The following is an 18,100-nucleotide window of genomic DNA, read 5'->3' on the forward strand; positions in this document are numbered from 1 at the left end:
GTTCTGTAAATGTCAGAAAAGAATTAACCTGAACCTTTCCAAACCAAATTAAATTTGAGTCTGTTTTTCCCATATAGGTAGATTCTTTCCTAATTTTTATAATTAAAATCCCCACTGATAAGAAAAATACACATATTGAGTTACTAGCCAGAAATGAAATTCAAAAGGACAGGATAACAACAAATAGGGTACACACAGAATAATCCTGATCTTAATTCTTATCCTTTCATTTAATACCTATTTTCTTTTCCTAATGAAAAATATAGAAGGGAATTTCCTACTCTTCAGTTCTGAAGGAAAAGGGTTTTGTTTTCCTCTGAAAAACTGGAAGAGGGAGAAACAACTTCAGACACTTAATTGAAATGCTAACTACTATTCATTAAGAAGCTTCTGTGTGCCAGGATTCCTGTGTATATTTTCTTATCCAATCTACCCACCATCTTATTTTCATTTTATTAGAGAGAAGATTGAAACTCAGTATGAGTAAGAACTTGTACAAATATCTGTCTCTACCAAGTGGTGTAATCTTGGATGCACCCACATATCTCTAGATCTACTCATGACTCTGAGTAGCTATCATTTATTTAGTTTGAGGCTGCCAGGCTGGAAATTAAGAAGAGGATTATTTGTCCTTTCCCACCATGTTTACAATTTAGGGTACTGGCAATAGTAAAACATCAGGTTATGGCTGGGAGAAGAAATTAAACTTTCTCTCATGTTAGATCAGTGAGAGAGGGCATAAAAATATATATGTGATCCAGTGATATGTACTTTTGCTACTTGAGAAATATATATATATGTAATATGGTTAATATATCTATATATAAATATAATAATTATTATATCATATAAATATAATATTTAATAAATCTATGTAAATAATATAATATAATAAATATAACATATAATAAATATAATTATTATATTTATATTCTATATATATGCATATACATATATACACACAGTTGTAGTTTAGTTAATCATTCCTGTGTATCATGTGTATCTTGGTAAAGTAAGATTTAAAACCAGAAATATCCTGGAGCTTCCAATTTAAAATGTACAGGCTAATAGATTAAGACATTCTCTTTTAGACATTCCCTGAGATACATATATATATATTCGTAAAGACAAGAACTTAATTCTTTTTTTTTTTAAAGATTTTATTTATTTATTTGACAGAGAGAGATCACAAGCAGGCAGAGAGGGAGGCAGAGAGAGAGAGGGAAGCAGGCTCCCCGCTGAGCAGAGAGCCCGGTGCGGGGCTCCATCCCAGGACCCTGGAATCATGACCTGAGCCAAAGGCAGAGGCTTTAACCCACTGAGCCACCCAGGCGCCCCAAGAACTTAATTCTTAAAATGGATTTTACCAGTAACCTGTTGCTAGAATCTGGTATTTCTACTGTATATAGAGGATGGATGGCAAAGGATTGATAAAAAATAATTTGTGACTGATACGTACTTTCCATCATAAAACAAAACCGCTCCATTTGTAAGAAAGATGATAGAAAAATAATTTGTGTATCCTTGGTTGTCTATTCCCATAGTTTGAGAAATATAAATTTATCTCTGTAATACACAGACAATCATCTTTTGGAACTGATTACATCAGTGTTCCTTTGCTCCTCTTTTGCTATACTTCCACATCCCTCAGAAATGACAGAGTAGAATGCAGAGAGAAATTAGAGACAGCATTTTTCATCGTCAAAACTGAAATTCCCATAAGTATAGGAATAAGAATAGAGACAATAAGAGCCCTTGTAGAAATCATGCAGACGGTGGCACATTTACATACACTTAATTGATTCAAAACACTTAAAATCCAGTTATCCCAGGTAGGAAAAGATGACACATGGTAATCCAGATAAATGATAGTCAGTAAAAATGATTAGACACTTAAAATTGATTTCTAAATTATGCACATGGATCTGCTCTCCAGATCTAAATCTCTTAAAGAGATTCAAGTGGTTGCCAAACTGGAAGTGTGTGGATGAATATTTATTCAAGATTAAGGAAAAAAGCCCTACATGGTTTCTTAAGGGGGAGAAAAAAAACTTAATAACAATCAAAAAGATTCCAAAAACAGAACAAAACCACAAAAATCAAATTATAGAAATAGGGAAGGAGAACATCGTCCTGACATTTCACAGTAACTTGAATAATGAGAATCCCAGTTCCCTGGAGAGTATTATGGGAATCTATTTTGGAAACTTAGTAGTATCCGGTAAGCAAAATTTCTGAGAGGCAGAAAGCCATCAGGATACACCAGAGCAAGATGAGGACACAGGATGAGATACAAAGATAACAAGCAGAGATGAAAAGGGACCCAGGTATGATAAAGAATCATTTGAAGTGATGTCACCTAATAATTATGGGTACCATCAAAGGAACAACCAAAACAACCATAAAAGAAGCAATAATCAAAGGCACAGTTAAATTTAATTTCTTGATGTTGATTAAAGCCTTGAGTTAGAAAGTGCTGATTGATTACTAGATCACAATTATGAAAAAGAAAAAAAAGTAACAATGCTTATATAGGCATGATTTGGGAAATGGGAATGTATATTTAAAGGAAACAATTCTATAACAACCCATTCAGCAGGAACAGATTAAGTAAAAAGGAATAACATTAGTCTTGCCTCAGTCTCATTCATAAAAGCAAACAGAAGAAAGGAAAAGTTGATATGGCAAAGGATAACCCAAAAAACCCAAACAAACAAGAAAACAGCATGGGGATATTGAAGGAAAAAGATGATTAAATAAAATAAGCAGTTACATTAAATAGATATAAATGGGTTAAACATAATCTATACTATTGTTCATCTTACACAAATCTCTAATACTTTTAACACCATCTATGCTATATTTGAGGTGATTTCCTTGGATTTGTCATGTATTTTACCATTTTAAAAATATTTTACTATTTTTTAAATCACTTGTTTCAACCATTCTTACTCATTGCAATACTTATTTTTTTAAAAAGATTTTATTTATTTATTTGACAGACAGAGATCACAAGTAGGCAGAGAGGCAGGCAGAGAGAGAGGAGGAAGCAGACTCCCTGACGAGCAGAGAGCCCGATACGGGGCTCGATCCCAGGACCCTGAGACCATGACCTTAGCCTAAGGCAGAGGCTTAACCCACTGAGCCACCCAGGAGCCCCTGTAATACTCATTTTTAAAGGCTATTGCTATATTTTAAAAATCATTTTTTCCACGATGCTTTGTTTTTCATTAAGCTTTCCATTTCTTTCTTTATCCCCTTAATCATTGTAAACACACTCATTTTATGGTTTCATTCAGATTATTCTATCATCTACCTATTAACATGTTTACTATTATCTATTAGCATGGTATAATCCAGAACATTGTCTATAATGCTGGTTCTCTCCTTAGAAATTCATTTCCAAGTATTGATTATGATTTTTCGTGAGATCAACTTTTCTTCTCCCCTTCCCTCCTGCCCAGAGCTGCTTTGCATGTTTGTTGATTTCTTGAGCCCATGTTCTAAGAGAGTTTGGTTGTTTTTGTTGTTTCTCATTTCATGGCTACTGCTGCCCTTTTGGGATTCCAGTTTTATGACTGAGTTAGTTCTAATAGCTAGGGGCTGCATATAATGTGCCTGATAATACGTTCAGCTCCAGTCCCACACACCTGGTGTGAATGCATGCTTGGTGGGGCAGCGTGTGTGTATGGAGGAGACTGATGACTGTGGAGGTATCCATAGAATCAATTGCTCATGTTCCCTAGGGAGAGAAGAGAATTCTAGCTTTTTGAGATTTTTAAAAAAAAGATTTTATTTATTTATTTGAAGGAGAGAGAGTGAGCATGAGTTAGGGGGTTGGGGAGTGGCAGAGGGAAATGGAGAAGCAGACTTGCTGCTGAGCAGGGAGCCCTCTGGGGCTCTATCCCAGGACTTGGAGATCCTAACTTGAGACAAAGACAGCCGCTTAACCTACTGAGCCAGCCAGTGGCCCTAGTTTTTTGAGATTTTGTTAATTTCCAGACCTAAGGGATTTCCTTTCTGGCTTTTGAATTCCCCTAATTCCCCTACCTTGCTCTCTGTGTGTCTGTGTGTTTAAGAAAGCGAGAGTTTTTGTCCAGCATTTCTATGTAGCAGGAAGATGACCATTTGTCATCAATTCAATTGGCCAAAGTGCAGATTTCTCTTTTTTCTCTGTTTCTTTGCTATAGTATATGCACTTTCTGCTAGAAAATCCTTTTTCTATCCATGTTTACATGAAGAACTCTGGTTTATTCTGTAAGTGGTAGTTCAACTCTTTCCTTATCTGTCAAGACATTCTAAAATCTCCAAGAGGGACTGATTTTTTCTCTCTTTGTGTCAGTCCCATTCTTTCTGCACATCCTATATCATACCATTGTATTATTAAATTCTCTTTTCCATTTAGCATCACTCAGCACAAGTACAACATATTAGGTGCTCAATAAATGTTGCGTGAGTTAAATAAATTAATGAATAAATTTGTGGAAATGTAAATAGTATTAGTAATTCTTCTTTATTTTAAACAATGTTAAATTAGTATTTTATAATAGGCTCTGTTGTTATTAGCACTAGATATGGTAGATGCATTTTCTCTATCCAGTGGAGCATAAAACAATAAAATGGGGGTCAGCTGGGTGGCTCAGTCATTAAGTGTCTGTCTTTGGCTAAGGTCATGATCTCAGGGTCCTGGGATTGAGCCCTGCATCGGGCTCCCTGCTCAGCAGGGAAGCCTGCTTCTCCTTCTCCCACTCCCCCTGCTTGTATTCTGTCTCACTGTCTCTCTGCCAAATAAATAAATAAAATCTTAAACAACAACAACAATAAAATGGAACTCTATACCAGCTATTTGTTTAACATTCTTTCATCGAAGGGTGAAAATAGGTGGACATTTTCTGTGGAAATAGGAACACAATGAAGCACTCTGTACCTCATAAAATTAAAAAGATAAAAACTAGTTGAGGCCAAAACATAATCTAAATAAAAAGAATTAAATGTCTTTATTACACCACATTCCTTTATGTCTGAATGATTTCTGGGAAAAAGTCATCTAATCATGAACCAGAAAAGATATCTTGACAGTAATGAAAGGTGACATTAACTTATTAAATAAAAGTTTATTCCATATTATATTAAAAACATTTTAGAGAGTCAAATATGAAAACATTTTTCTTCATGAAAAATGCTATTTCTGCATAATGTTGTTGGTTTTCAGATGATCTTGTTCAAACGTAACATATACGAGAGTCATATATGAGAATATTTGTGAAATAGATATGTCATATCACATGAGAATAAAATAGACCGGCCGGTAAAACTACCATGTAACTTAAGAAATCAAAAAGAGATGATTCCCCAGAATAGCTGACATAGAAGAAGAACAGAGTTGGAAGAGGAGCACTACCTGATTTTGAGACTTACCTTATAGCTGTAGTAATCAACACAGTGTGGTGCTGGGGAAAGAGTAGGCGAATAGATCAACAGAACCCAATAGAGAGTCCAGAAATAGATCCACATGTATATATAGTTAACTCATATTTGACAAAGGAAAAAGGCAATGCAATGGAGAAGACAGTCTTCTGAAGAAACTGTGCTAGAACAAGTAGATGTCCACCTGCAAAAAACAATGAATCTAGACACAGACCTTACACTATTCACGAAAATTAACCCATCATGGATTATAGACGTAATAATAATTATAGATATAAATGTAAAATGCAAAACTATAAAACTCCTAGAAGATAACATAAGTGAAAACTTAGATGACCTTGGGTATGGTGGTGACTTTTAGATACAACATTAAAGGCATGATTCCTGATATAAATAAATTCATATGCTGGACTTCATGAAATTAAAAATTTCTGCTCTGGGAAAGAATATCAAGAAAATAAAATGAGTCACAGATTGGGAAAAAATATTTTCAAAAGACACGTCTGATAAAGGCTGTTTTCCAAAATATACAAAGAACCTTAAAACAACAATAAGAAACAAAAAACCTAATTTAAAAAGGGTCCAAAGACCTTAAGAAATACCTCAGCAAAGAAGATACATACTTGGCAAATAAGAATCTGAAAAGATGCTTTATGTATGTCATCACTGAGATGCAAATTAAAGCAAAAATGATACATCAATACACATCTTAATAGATGGCCAAAATCCAGAATACTGACAACCTTAAATACTGGTGAGGATGTGGAGCAGCAGGAATTCTTATTCATTGCTGGTGGGAATTCAAAATAGTACAGCTGGAAAACTGTTGGTTTCTTAAAAAACTAAACATACTCTTCTCCTAAGCACTTCTGGTTATTTATCCAGAAGAGTTGAAAACATGTCAACACAAACACCTGCATAATTTACTTATTCATAATTTACTTATTCATAATTGTCAAACCTGGAAGCCACCAAGATGTCCTTCAGTGGGTGAATGGATAGATCACATCCACAATAGAAATTTACTCAGTATCAAAAAGAAATGAGCTATGAAGCCAAAAAAGACATAGAGGAATTTTAAATGTATATTACTAAGTGAAAGAAGTCAGTCTGAAAAGTCTACATGAAATGTACTGTATGATGTTTTGGAAAAGGCAAAACCATGGAGACAGTAAAAAGATCAGCATTTGTCAGAGGTTGGAGTGAAAGAGGGACTAATAGGCAGAGTACAGAAGATTCTTAGGGAGGTGAAAATACTCAGCATGATAATATGATGATGGGTACATGTCATTCTACCATTTGTTTGAACCTATAGAATATACAACACAAAGAGTGAACCCTGAGGTAGACTATGGACTTTGGATGATTATGCTGTGTGAGTGTAAGTCCATGAATTATAACAAACGTGCCGCTTTGATGGGGGATATTGGTAGTATATTAGGTATGCATATGCGGGGGTAGGAGATAAATAGGGAATCTCTGTACCTTCCTCTCAATTTTGCTGTAAGCCTAAAACTGCTATAGAAAAAAGGGATTAAAAAAAAAAAAAGAAACTATCCTTGAAAAGTCCCCAGCAGTGTCTATTTCTACTTGTGGAACATTGGAACAGATCTTTTTTTTTTTTTTTTTTTTTATCTTGGGAAAAATCTTCTGAGTATCTTTTAATTTTGTGGCATTAAGGCATTTATCTCAGAGCAATATATTGGGGGTACTGTTAGACCTGAAAAGGGCAGTCTGGAGTGCACATCTCCTGCTTTGTCCACCCAGACACTTTATTTTTTGGGGAATTGTATTACAAATTCTGGAAATTGTTCTTTCCATCTATGTGAACATAATGGGATTTTTCATGTTTTTCTATGTCCCTGTGAATTATAATTGAACACTTGAACATAAATAGGCCAATTATAATTCCCTTAATGCCTGAAATTTTGATACAGAAAAGTCCTTAAGAAATAGCAAGGTCAATTATTCTTGAATAAACAAATTGATTTAATAAAGGTTGATTATGTTTTAAGGATCTCTTAATACATCAGAATGTCTCGTGGAGTGTGAGCAGATGCTATTCACTATTAGGCAATACTAGATATGAAAGTTTGCTAATAGCATATATACAAGGAAGGGTTTATTTGCAGAGTTGTCAGGAACAGCTGGGATAAGCAAGGATGCTGTCAAATTGTTTAATTTCAAGATGAGGTATATGCATTATCACATTAAAGTCTGAATTTGAAGTGATGGATGTGTTAACTAGCTTTACTATAATAATCATTTTACAACATATATATGTATTAAATCATCACATTGTACACCTTCTACAATATGTCAATTACATCTCAATAAAGCTGGAAAAATGAAATCTAATTTTGATCTTTATATCATTGAGGATTTTTTAATTTTTATTTTAAGTGTCAGAAAAGGAAACTCAAAATTTTAAGGAGAAAGAAATCTCTGGTTCATGTAAATAAAGTCTGGGGATATGTTTATCTTTACACTTCCTCTTAAACCAGAAAGTACCTAGTCTCTCTCTGATCTTTCTGCCTTTCTCTGTGCCAATTCCATTCTCTGACATTCTCCTGTTCCTCATGCTGGCGATAGCTACACCTTGATAACTCCATGTCCAGTGGAAATGGGGAAGCTTCCCCATGGATATGCATAAAGGCCCTGAGAATTATCCTTACTCTAAATCAATTACAAACCCATCCCTGAACAGATCACTGGGACCAGAAGGATGATGCACTATACAGGGCAGGCTAGGTTAGGTTATGGCATATTAACAAAAACCTGAATTCCCAAGGGCCAGTTATAATCTTTATATCTCACACATGCTGTGTCATCAAAGGCAGGCTGCTCCTTGGTTATCTTTACTCTAGGACTCTGGCTGAAAGGCAGCCACTTTCTGGCTGCTGTCAAGTTGCAGAAGAAAAAGCTTTGGATAGATTCACATGAGCAATTAAATACTTGGTCTCCAAGTGACATTCATCGTTCATTAACCACAATCAGTCATATGGCCCCACTCAACCACAGGGGACAGGAAGTGCAGTTCACTCTGGAAAATGGTATGGAGGGTCCTCAAAAAGTTGAAAATACAATTACACTATGACCCAGCAATTGCACTACTGGATATTTACCTGAAAGATACAAATGTAGTGATCCAAAGGGGCATCTGCACCCCAGTGTTTATAGTAACAATGTCCACAATAGCCAAACCATGGAAAGAGCCCAGATGTCCTTTTACAGTTGAATGGATAAAGATGATGTGATATATATATATATATATATATATATATATATATATATATACACACACACACACACACACATATGTATATGTGTATATATATAGAGAGAGAGAGAAAGAGAGGGAGAGAGAGACACACACACATATACAATGGAATATTATGCAGCCCTCAAAAACGAAACCTTGCCATTTGCAACAACATGGATGGAACTACAGTGTATTATGCTAAGCAAAATAAGTCAATCAGAGAAAGACAATTATCATATGAGCTCACTGATATCTGGAATTGGAGAAATAAGGCAGAGGATTATAGGGGAAGAGTGGAAAAAAATGAAACAGGACGAAACCAGAGATGTAGACAAACCATAAGAGACTCTTAATCATACGAAACAAACTGAGGGTGCCTGGAGGGCTGTGGGGTGGAGTGTTGGGGTAACTGGGAGATGGACATTGGGGAGAGTATGTGTTATAATGGGCACTGGGTATTACATAAGACTGACGAATGACAGCCTAGCATCCCTGAAATGAATAAACAATTATATGTTAATTAATTGAATTTAAATTTAAAAATAATTTTAAAAAAGGAAGGGCAGTCCTATCATATGATCAGAATGGGGGAAAACTGGATTTTTTGCCAAACTGTATTAATGAATGCCAAATGTACTATTTAGCTCAGGTTTTACATCCACCTTGACCTGGGAGTAGCACCATTTCCACTACAGCGAAGAATCTATAGGTCCCCACAAAAGTTTAAGGCATTGGTAGAAAAAAAAGTAAGAATTGTCATAAGAAAAAGAAATCAATAATACATTTCTTTAAGTCAGTTTCTAGTAAATGGTCAAAGTTTTGGATTCACTTTGAGTGTATCTTCCTGTGTTAATAAATTATTAACTTCGAAGGATTACAAAATTCACTGTATTTGTAGTTTTAAACAAAACCCAAAAACTAAATGCTATTTCTTTACTATCTTCCTTATTTTAAACTAGTCGATTCCCTGAAGGAATCAGAAGAGTCTAAAGTTTTCAGAGTAGACATTTTAAATAGGATTTAGTTCCTAATTTATGTCATAAGACAGCTCAACTTGTAACACTAAGGTAGATTTAAAGCCATAACTAATTCCTTTTTTTTTAAGGTTTTATTTATTTATTTGAGCGAGAGTGAGTGAGAGAGAGCATGAGAGCAGAGTAGGGACAGAGAGAGAAGCAGACTCCCCTCTGAGCAGGGAACCTCATGCAAGGCTCGATCCTGGGACTCTGGGATCATGACCTGAGCCGAAGTCAGATGCTTAACCGGCTGAGTCACCAGACACCCCCCACCGTAACTAATTCTATTCACAAATAAAGATGTGGGATTCACACTTGGGGCTTCATTCTTAGTAGCTAGCTAAAATGGTTCTGAAACCCTCGTGAGTAGTAGCATCATCAGACCATTTTCCCCACTCCAAGATGGTCAGTATCAAGGACTTCTTCCTCAGTGAGTAATATAAACCCATTTAAGTGAATTCAGGAAAAGAAAAGTTTATTGTAAGACTATCCATTCCATCTCTAGGACTACATGAATTCTTTCATTGTGATTTTTCTTCTTTTCTCTTTTAGCATCTCCTCTATTTTTCCTTGCTTACTAATCTCTGTGCTTATCATTTTCATAATCCAGGGCAGTGCAGCTAAAAGACAACATGACAAGTTATAATCTCTGAGCCTCTTAGACAAATTCCGAAGAAAAAGGATAAAATTTTTTTCAGTGCTGAAAATTGGTCTACTGTGAGTCAGTCCAGCTCTGGCTGATGGAAGGTAGCACATGATACATACAACTGCTCCTTTTAGGGGATCTGAGTGGAGCAGGTTAAAAAGGAAGGAGCACTGTACAAGAAAGCTAATTTCTATGTCTGCTGTAGGAAGTAGGATGGGAATTTTTTTTTATGATGAGAATATTAATGGCATTAATGCTTAGTATAATTATAAGTGCTTTACAAATACTGATTTCATTCCATGATGTAGATACTGATGTTATTCTCATACTATGAATAAGGAAACGGTGATACAGAGAGAACAAATGTCTTGCCCATGGTTAGATAATTACTAAGATGCAGATTCACCCTGGATTTGAAAGTAGAAAGTCTTGCTCCCAAGTCTGTGATCTTACCTATCAGGGACCTCTACTAATCTTGGCTCTCCTAAGGCATCTGTACTTACCAGCAAGTTTATTCATGTTTTGGGGTTTTCCCTTAACTCTTGTCAGTAATAAAATGCTTCTCGTTCTCCAACGCTTATCACAAATATTAACCTTTCCACTTTGCAAGCTTCCCTGAGCTTTTCCTTTTGCTCTAAGCCATCCTGCACATTCCCTTAATTACCACACTGATCACCTTGTCCTGTGTTTGGATAATACTGTAATCCTGTGAGCTTCTGCAAAGCAAGGGCTGTATATTTCTTATCTTTGTATTCCTGGTGCCTGGCATAATTACTGGCTCATAGAATACCACAGTGTATTGTTATTGAATTATTCGCTTAATGAAAGAATGAATGCCTTAAGTAAGATTTATGCCACGCAAATTTTACCAGTCTTTCTTCTGCTACCATTATATAGGACAAAAAGCGCTTCCCTAAGAAAACCTGGGAACAATACCTGTGAACCTTTGAAACTACTGGGATTCAGAAGCCGAGACGGTGATTGGTTTGGTCTGGATGATGTGGTGGTGAGAAACATACAGAGTGGCTTGGTAGCATTTGAATTGTGTGAACATTTAGAGAGGTAATACAATGGTAATCACTAAAAGTTGATGATACTATATCCTGACGATTTACAATTGATATTTATAGAAATGGAACTATAGGATTAAATTTTTTATTCTGCAAATAAGAGTATCAATAGTTCTTCAGAGTGTGCTTCAAACGTCGGCCGGGATTGATATGAATACGCTGTCTATAATTTCATTCATGAGAGTTTCATAAGTGCTTTTGGAACGCCCTCATAACTTAGACGTATTGTTTAAGGTTTCTTTTAACTCCCAAATAGTTTTAAAATAGCACCTTTATTTATGAAATTCCATAAAGACAGTAATTTGCTGTTCCTACTATGCTCGTCTCATAACTGTGTATATGTAAACTGAATTCGTTATTTCTGTGTCCTCATTTTGCTTTCTCATTTCCATGTTTTCTAGACAGTTCATTATGAAAAGGGTTTTAGACAGTTTTAAAGCTCATGAGGAGCAGACACTTGTAAAGAGAAGGCAATCCTATGGCTAAAGATAGCTTTTATTTTTAAATGGAATATCTTACATCTACAATTGTCTTGGGTCAGAAACGGAGTTTAGGATGAGAATTTATTGATTTATTGAGGGAGAACCCTTAGGTGAATCTTGTAAGGCAATGAAAGAAATAAGTAGGGCAAAGGAATAAGATCAGAAAACCTCTGGTTTCAGTAGAAGTTTTACCTCAGCCTGATAGCTCAGGGAAGCTCTGGAGCATGAGGACCGAGAAAGATAGCTTTATACCCCTGCATTGGTCAGTCCTTGTCTGTGGGTGCAGGGATGTTCTGGCTGAGGGGGCTCCTGTAGGGTAATTCTCTGGAGAAAAGTCAGGGGAAATGTGTGAAAGGACAGTAATCCAGCCCAGAGAAAGACGTATTTATTAGTCTGCCAGGCTGCCCTAATACAGTCCCACAAACTAGGTGGTTTTGACAACAGGAATGTATTGGCTCATCATTCTAACGGCTAGAAGTCCAAGACCAAGTTGTTAGCAAGTTTCCTTCCTTCTGAGGACTGTGAGGAAGGATCTGTTCCAGGCCTCTTTCCTTGGTTTGTAGATGGCCATTGTCATGTTCACATGGCTTTCCCTGTGTATGCATATTTCTGTGTCCGGATTTCCCCTTTTTATGACACCAGTCATATTGGGTTAGGATATATCTACTGACCTCATGTTAACTTGATTACCTCCATCAAGACCCTACCTCCAAATAAAGTCACATTCCAAGGTACTGGGGGTTAGGCCTCCAACATATGAATTTAGGTAGAGAGGATAAAATTCAACGCACAACGGGGTCCATTCATAACCATCCTTACCACAGAGAGAGATAAAATGTTTAATCCCCACTTAATTATGACCTGTATTCTTTGTCTCATTGGTAGTAAATGGATGAACTTGATTATCTTTCTCTTCTATAGTTTGAAGTAATACTCTTTGGTAATGCCAGTTAAAATATAATTTAGAATATGCTGCCATATTTAGAGCTGATCTGAGACTGGGCAATTGCTTCATCTATGAATATCTGTTTAGAACTTGGTTTGGTTTGAACGGTCCCTGGGCTGCCAAAATGTGCATTAACGTCATTCACGAATCTAACTTTTGGGTTTTCAGCATGCTTGATTTCGAAGAATGTTGAATGGGATTGGCTCTTTCCTTGGGTGTTATTTGTTATGAGTATATCTTTGACGTAGCAGGTGGCCCTTACATCATGCATCTTTGCTCCCATGCAGGTTTGTTGTGCTTCATCTTTCTTCCAATGTGGAAAACAGCCGTTTGGTTTCTTTTGTGAAAGCTCTGGAGGAAGCCATGCTCAGCACCACTGCCTGTGCTGTACTGTGCCACCAGAAAGACAACCCCCGGAGAGTAGTTATCCTCGTGGTGCCCTCTAAAGATTTAAGCCAGGTGCTTCGGGGCTTGCGCTTGGAAGCGTTCAGTGGTCCCCCGGAGCCATCGCGTCCCTTCCAAGTAAAAGAAGGAGACCAGCTTCTTTTAAGATTTACTGGAAATATCTTTGCTTCAAGTAAGTATAAAGACACCTTGTTGTACTCTCTATGGGCTAACAACTGCAAACTTCAGAAAGAATTTGTTAAACTTGTAGGACTAAGGACACTTCCAGAAAACTGAGAGGAGGCTTTTAAAAAGTGGGAAGAGGAAAACACTTATTTGCTTCTTCCTTTCCGGTCTCTTCTCTTATGAGGGGATGAATGATCCTTATAGACAGACTCTAAGTTACATTCTTCTAGGAAGAGTCTTCTCCAGGATTACTGAGTCCAAGCTAGAATCATCTCTCTCACACAACAGGGCAGTTACCTCCTAAATACTCCTCTGCTTCCACTATTAGCCATGTGAAATCTAATCCCACACAGGAACAATAGTAACCGTTTAGAACTATAAATCATACTTTATTGCCCCATCATTAAAACCTTACAGTTATCTATTAATTTACTTAAAATAATAACTAAACTCTTTCTGATGTACTACGAAGAATCTAATCTCGGATCAGTGGATTCCCAAGAGATGTGAGCATAGAACTATATTCCAGTATAATTATCTTATTTATACTTCCACTTACTTCATTTTATATATTTAAAAGACTACTCTGAGAAGCAATCAATAGGTTTCACCAAGTTCAAAAGGGTCCATGGCACAAAAGTGATTAAGAACCTCTCTGATCTAGATGACACCCTGCTTACCTCTCACCCTCATATTTATCTGGTGCTTTTTTGCTTCTATTATAAATCTTACCACAACTTGAAATGATTTTATTTATTCACTTATTTTTCATTCATATACTTGTGTTCTTCACTGGAATGTAAATTTCATGAGGCTGATGACTATGTCTTCCCATGTACTCCTGAGCCTGGTACATTGAGAGTCCGGTACATCAAGAGCTTTCAATAGTTATGCAGTGAATGAGTGAATATATGACAATACTAAGAAAACAAACAGCACAAATGAATATGCGAGGTTGCAGGATAATGGGGGAGAAGTGAGGGAATAGATAAGAAAAAGAGGTAAAAACATAGACCAGTGGAACAGAGTAGAGAGCCCAGATATGAACCCTCAACTCTATGGTCAAATAATCTTCAACAAAGCAGGAAAAAATATACATTGGAAAAAGGACAGTCTCTTCAATAAATAGTGCTGGGAAAATTGGACAGCTATATGTAGAAGAATGAGACTCAACCATTCTCTTACACCATACACAAAGATAAACTTGAAATGGATAAAAGACCTCAATGTGGTGCAGGAATCTATCAAAATCCTAGAGGAAAGCATAGGCAATAACCCCTTTGACATCAGCCACAGCAACTTCTTTTAAGACATGTCTCCAAAGGCAACGGAAACAAAAGTGAAAATGAACTTTTGGGACTTCATCAAGATCAAAAGCTTCTGCACAGCAAAGGAAACAGTCAACAAAACAAAGAGGCAACCCACGGAAGGGGAGAAGATATTTGCAAAGGACACTATAGAACAAGGGCTGATATCCAGGATCTATAAAGAACTCCTCAAGCTCAACACACAAAAAAAAGATAATCGTGTCAAAAAGTGGGCAGAAGACATGAACAGACACTTCTCCAAAGAAGACATACAAATGGCTAACAGGCACATGAAAAAATGTTCTTCATTGTTAGCCATCAGGGAGATTCATATCAAAACCACATTGAGATACCACCTTTCACCAGTTAGAATGGCCAAAATTAACAAGACAGTAAAAACAAGTGTTGGAGAGGATGTGGAGAAAGGGGAACCCTCTTACACTGTTGGTGGGAATGCAAGTTGGTGCAGCCACTTTGGAAAACAGTGTGCAGATTCCTTAAGAAATTAAAAATAGAGCTACCCTGTGACCCTGCAATTGCACTACTGGGTATTTATCCCAAAGATACAGATGTAGTGAAAAGAAGGGCCATCTGTACCCCAATGTTCAGTAGCAATGGCCACAGTTGCCAAACTGTGGGAAAGAACCAAGATGTCCTTCAATGGATGAATGGATAAAGAAGATATGGTCCATATATACAATGGAGTATTATGCCTCCATCAGAAAGGATGAATACCCAAATTTTATATCAACATAGATGGGACTGGAAGAGATTATGCTGAGTGAAATAAGTCAAGCAGAAAGAGTCAAGTATCATATGGTTTCACTTACTTGTGGAGCATAAGGAATAATACGGAGGACATGGGGAGATGGAGAGGAGAAGTGAGATGGGGGAAATCGGAGGGGGAGACAAACCATGAGAGACTGTGGACTCTGAGAAACAAACTGAGGGTTTTGGAGGGGAGGGGGATGGGGGGATGGGTGAGCCTGGTGGTGAGTATTAAGGAGGGCATGGATTGCATGGGGAGCACTGGATGTGGTACATAAACAATGAATGCTGGAACACTGAAAAGAAATAAAATAAATTAATAAAATAAAATAGAATAAAAATAAATAAAATAAAATAAAAAGGGAATAAAAAGAAGATGAAGAGAATGAGAAAAGGAAGAAAAAGGAGAACACAAAGAGAAAACAGCTATATGAGAGAAGAGATAAAAAGTTTTTTGGAGAAGTTGCCATCCCAGCAATTTCTTTTTACTAATTCAACCACTTCCCCTCTGTAACTTCTCTCCTTGATGTGGAATAGAATCTAATAGGTCCGTTTGCAAAAGTGAGGGGTAAGGGAGAAGTGAGGCATGGGTTTTATGGGGATTTCTGGCCCAGGAATCTTGTGATAGACTCGAAGTAATATTTTCTGTTCACTTATAAATTGATACAGATCTCATTGATTTTTAATGATGCTTATTTTCTCTCTAATTCTGGAAATGAAGCCAAGCTCCATTGGCTCTTTGTTGTCACAAAAATGATGCAGCTTGAAACCGAGGCTGCCCTTTTTCTGGCATCTCAGAAATAAGACCCAAAGTGTCCCAGCGCAAACTGTCTTTTCCACTTCCGCATTCACTGTCCCAGCCATCTGAGTCAGCTGGCAGGAGCTAGTGAGTGAGTGACAGGGTATCAGAAAAAGGGAAAGGGAAGGGTGAGGAGGAGGAGGAAGGAACATAGAAGAGATACTTTTCTACTTGGCTTCCGAAACAGAAACCACAGTGTCTACCCTGAGACAATCTCTCCAAGAAAAGATAGTCAAAAACTGGAAGTGTCCCGCCCAAAGTAATGATGCCAGTGATTTTCCTGTAATACTTGGAAGTGCCGCTGTGTTTATCTAGTGCCCTAAACAGGAGTGAGTTACTATGCTTCTCATAAGCCATGGTACTGAGTGTATCATTGTCCGTAATGGGGAGGGAGAACATAAGCTAAAATAAGAGTGCCTGAGGAAAGCCAGTGCCTAAGCAATTCCTCCACGTAAGGAATGGAGAAGAACTCATCTTCACTCGAGGGAAATGACTAGGGCAGGATGCCAAATTGTTTCTCTTTTGCCTTTCCTAGAGACCTCTGCTCAGATCTGTGGCTTCACTGGGTTCCTCTCCCTGTAAGAGGAGCAAGATTCCCAGGAGAGCTCTGATACCTCATCCTTTCATTAGAGCCTGTGATTGTTTCTGTGAATCTCAAAGACATACAATCAGCTAATGTCTGCTTAGAGGTTTCTCCTCTCCACCCATCCACTCCAGTTACTTCCTCCTCCACTTTCATACCTCACCTTGATGGTCATGTTTAGAAGAGTGTTCCCACCTTTCCTGATATGTCAGTTCTTATCTTACTTTCTTTTTTTTTTTTTTTTAAGATTTTATTTATTTATTTGACAGAGAGAGATCACAAGTAGGCAGAGAGGCAGGCAGAGAGAGAGAGGAGGAACCAGGCTCCCCACCAAGCAGGGAGCCTGATGCGGAACTCGATCCCAGGACCCTGAGATCATGACCCGAGCCTAAGGCAGAGGCTTAACCCACTGAGCCACCCAGGCACCCCAGTTCTTATCTTATTTTTTCAGATCTCTATGTACTTCTCTCTTGTGTACCTGGCCATAGATACAATCTTCATTTATTCATTTAGTTGTTGGATCAATGTCCTTTTCTCTGACTACAGTCCCTTGAGAGCTGGTCCCGTCCTGTTGGTGGGCACCATTCCATACCCAGTACCTAGTACAATGCCTGGCAGTTAGAAGGAGTATTTGTTGGAAGAATGGAAGATAAAAACTTAGGAAAGAATTTAACATTATAGAATTATGTAATTTAAAGTATTTAAAAGTTTAATTTTAAAAATATTTAATTTTGGAAATTAAATATTTAAACTTTTAAATATTTTTAAAATTAAATATTTTTATTTAATTTTAATTTAAAAGTTTAGGTGACTGTCCTTTGAGAAATGTCAAAAGTTTTATATTTATTTACATAGAATAGAGATGATTCCTTTTAATGAGATCATGGGCCATGTACTTTATTTCTCCTTCTAAGAGAAAATAAGATAAGTGCTCCCCTGGGTTTTTGTTATATTGGTCTTTGTCATCCTTCTGAATATATGTTTTCATTCTCCAGGTTACAGCTGTTAATTCAGCACTTAGACCTCCTATTGCATGTCATCTAAACCCTCAATGCTCACAAAATCTAGAAAGTGCCAATAAATGGGCAGATAAAATTTGATATAATTACACTTTAGCATGACCTATCACATCTAGTAATTCCTAAAGAGGTCTGTGTGTGTCAAAGTTGCCCTGAATGCTCTTTGGCCCTGGGAGGTGCCCTTCCCAGAAACATGTGTAGGATG

At 37.0% G+C, this 18,100-nt stretch overlaps 1 protein-coding gene across 1 annotated transcript in view; it reads left to right on the top strand.

Moving 5' to 3' along the window:
* Positions 1-18,100, top strand: part of DTHD1 (death domain containing 1) — a 65,777-nt gene that overhangs the window by 12,317 nt on the left and 35,360 nt on the right. Inside the window, exons 6-7 of the mRNA XM_047719952.1 lie at positions 11,249-11,413; positions 13,137-13,426. Coding sequence (XP_047575908.1) covers positions 11,249-11,413; positions 13,137-13,426 — 455 coding nt within the window. The remainder of the gene's footprint in view (positions 1-11,248; positions 11,414-13,136; positions 13,427-18,100) is intronic.

Source organism: Lutra lutra, chromosome 2 (assembly GCF_902655055.1).
Source record: "Lutra lutra chromosome 2, mLutLut1.2, whole genome shotgun sequence".
Taxonomy (NCBI): domain Eukaryota; kingdom Metazoa; phylum Chordata; class Mammalia; order Carnivora; family Mustelidae; genus Lutra; species Lutra lutra.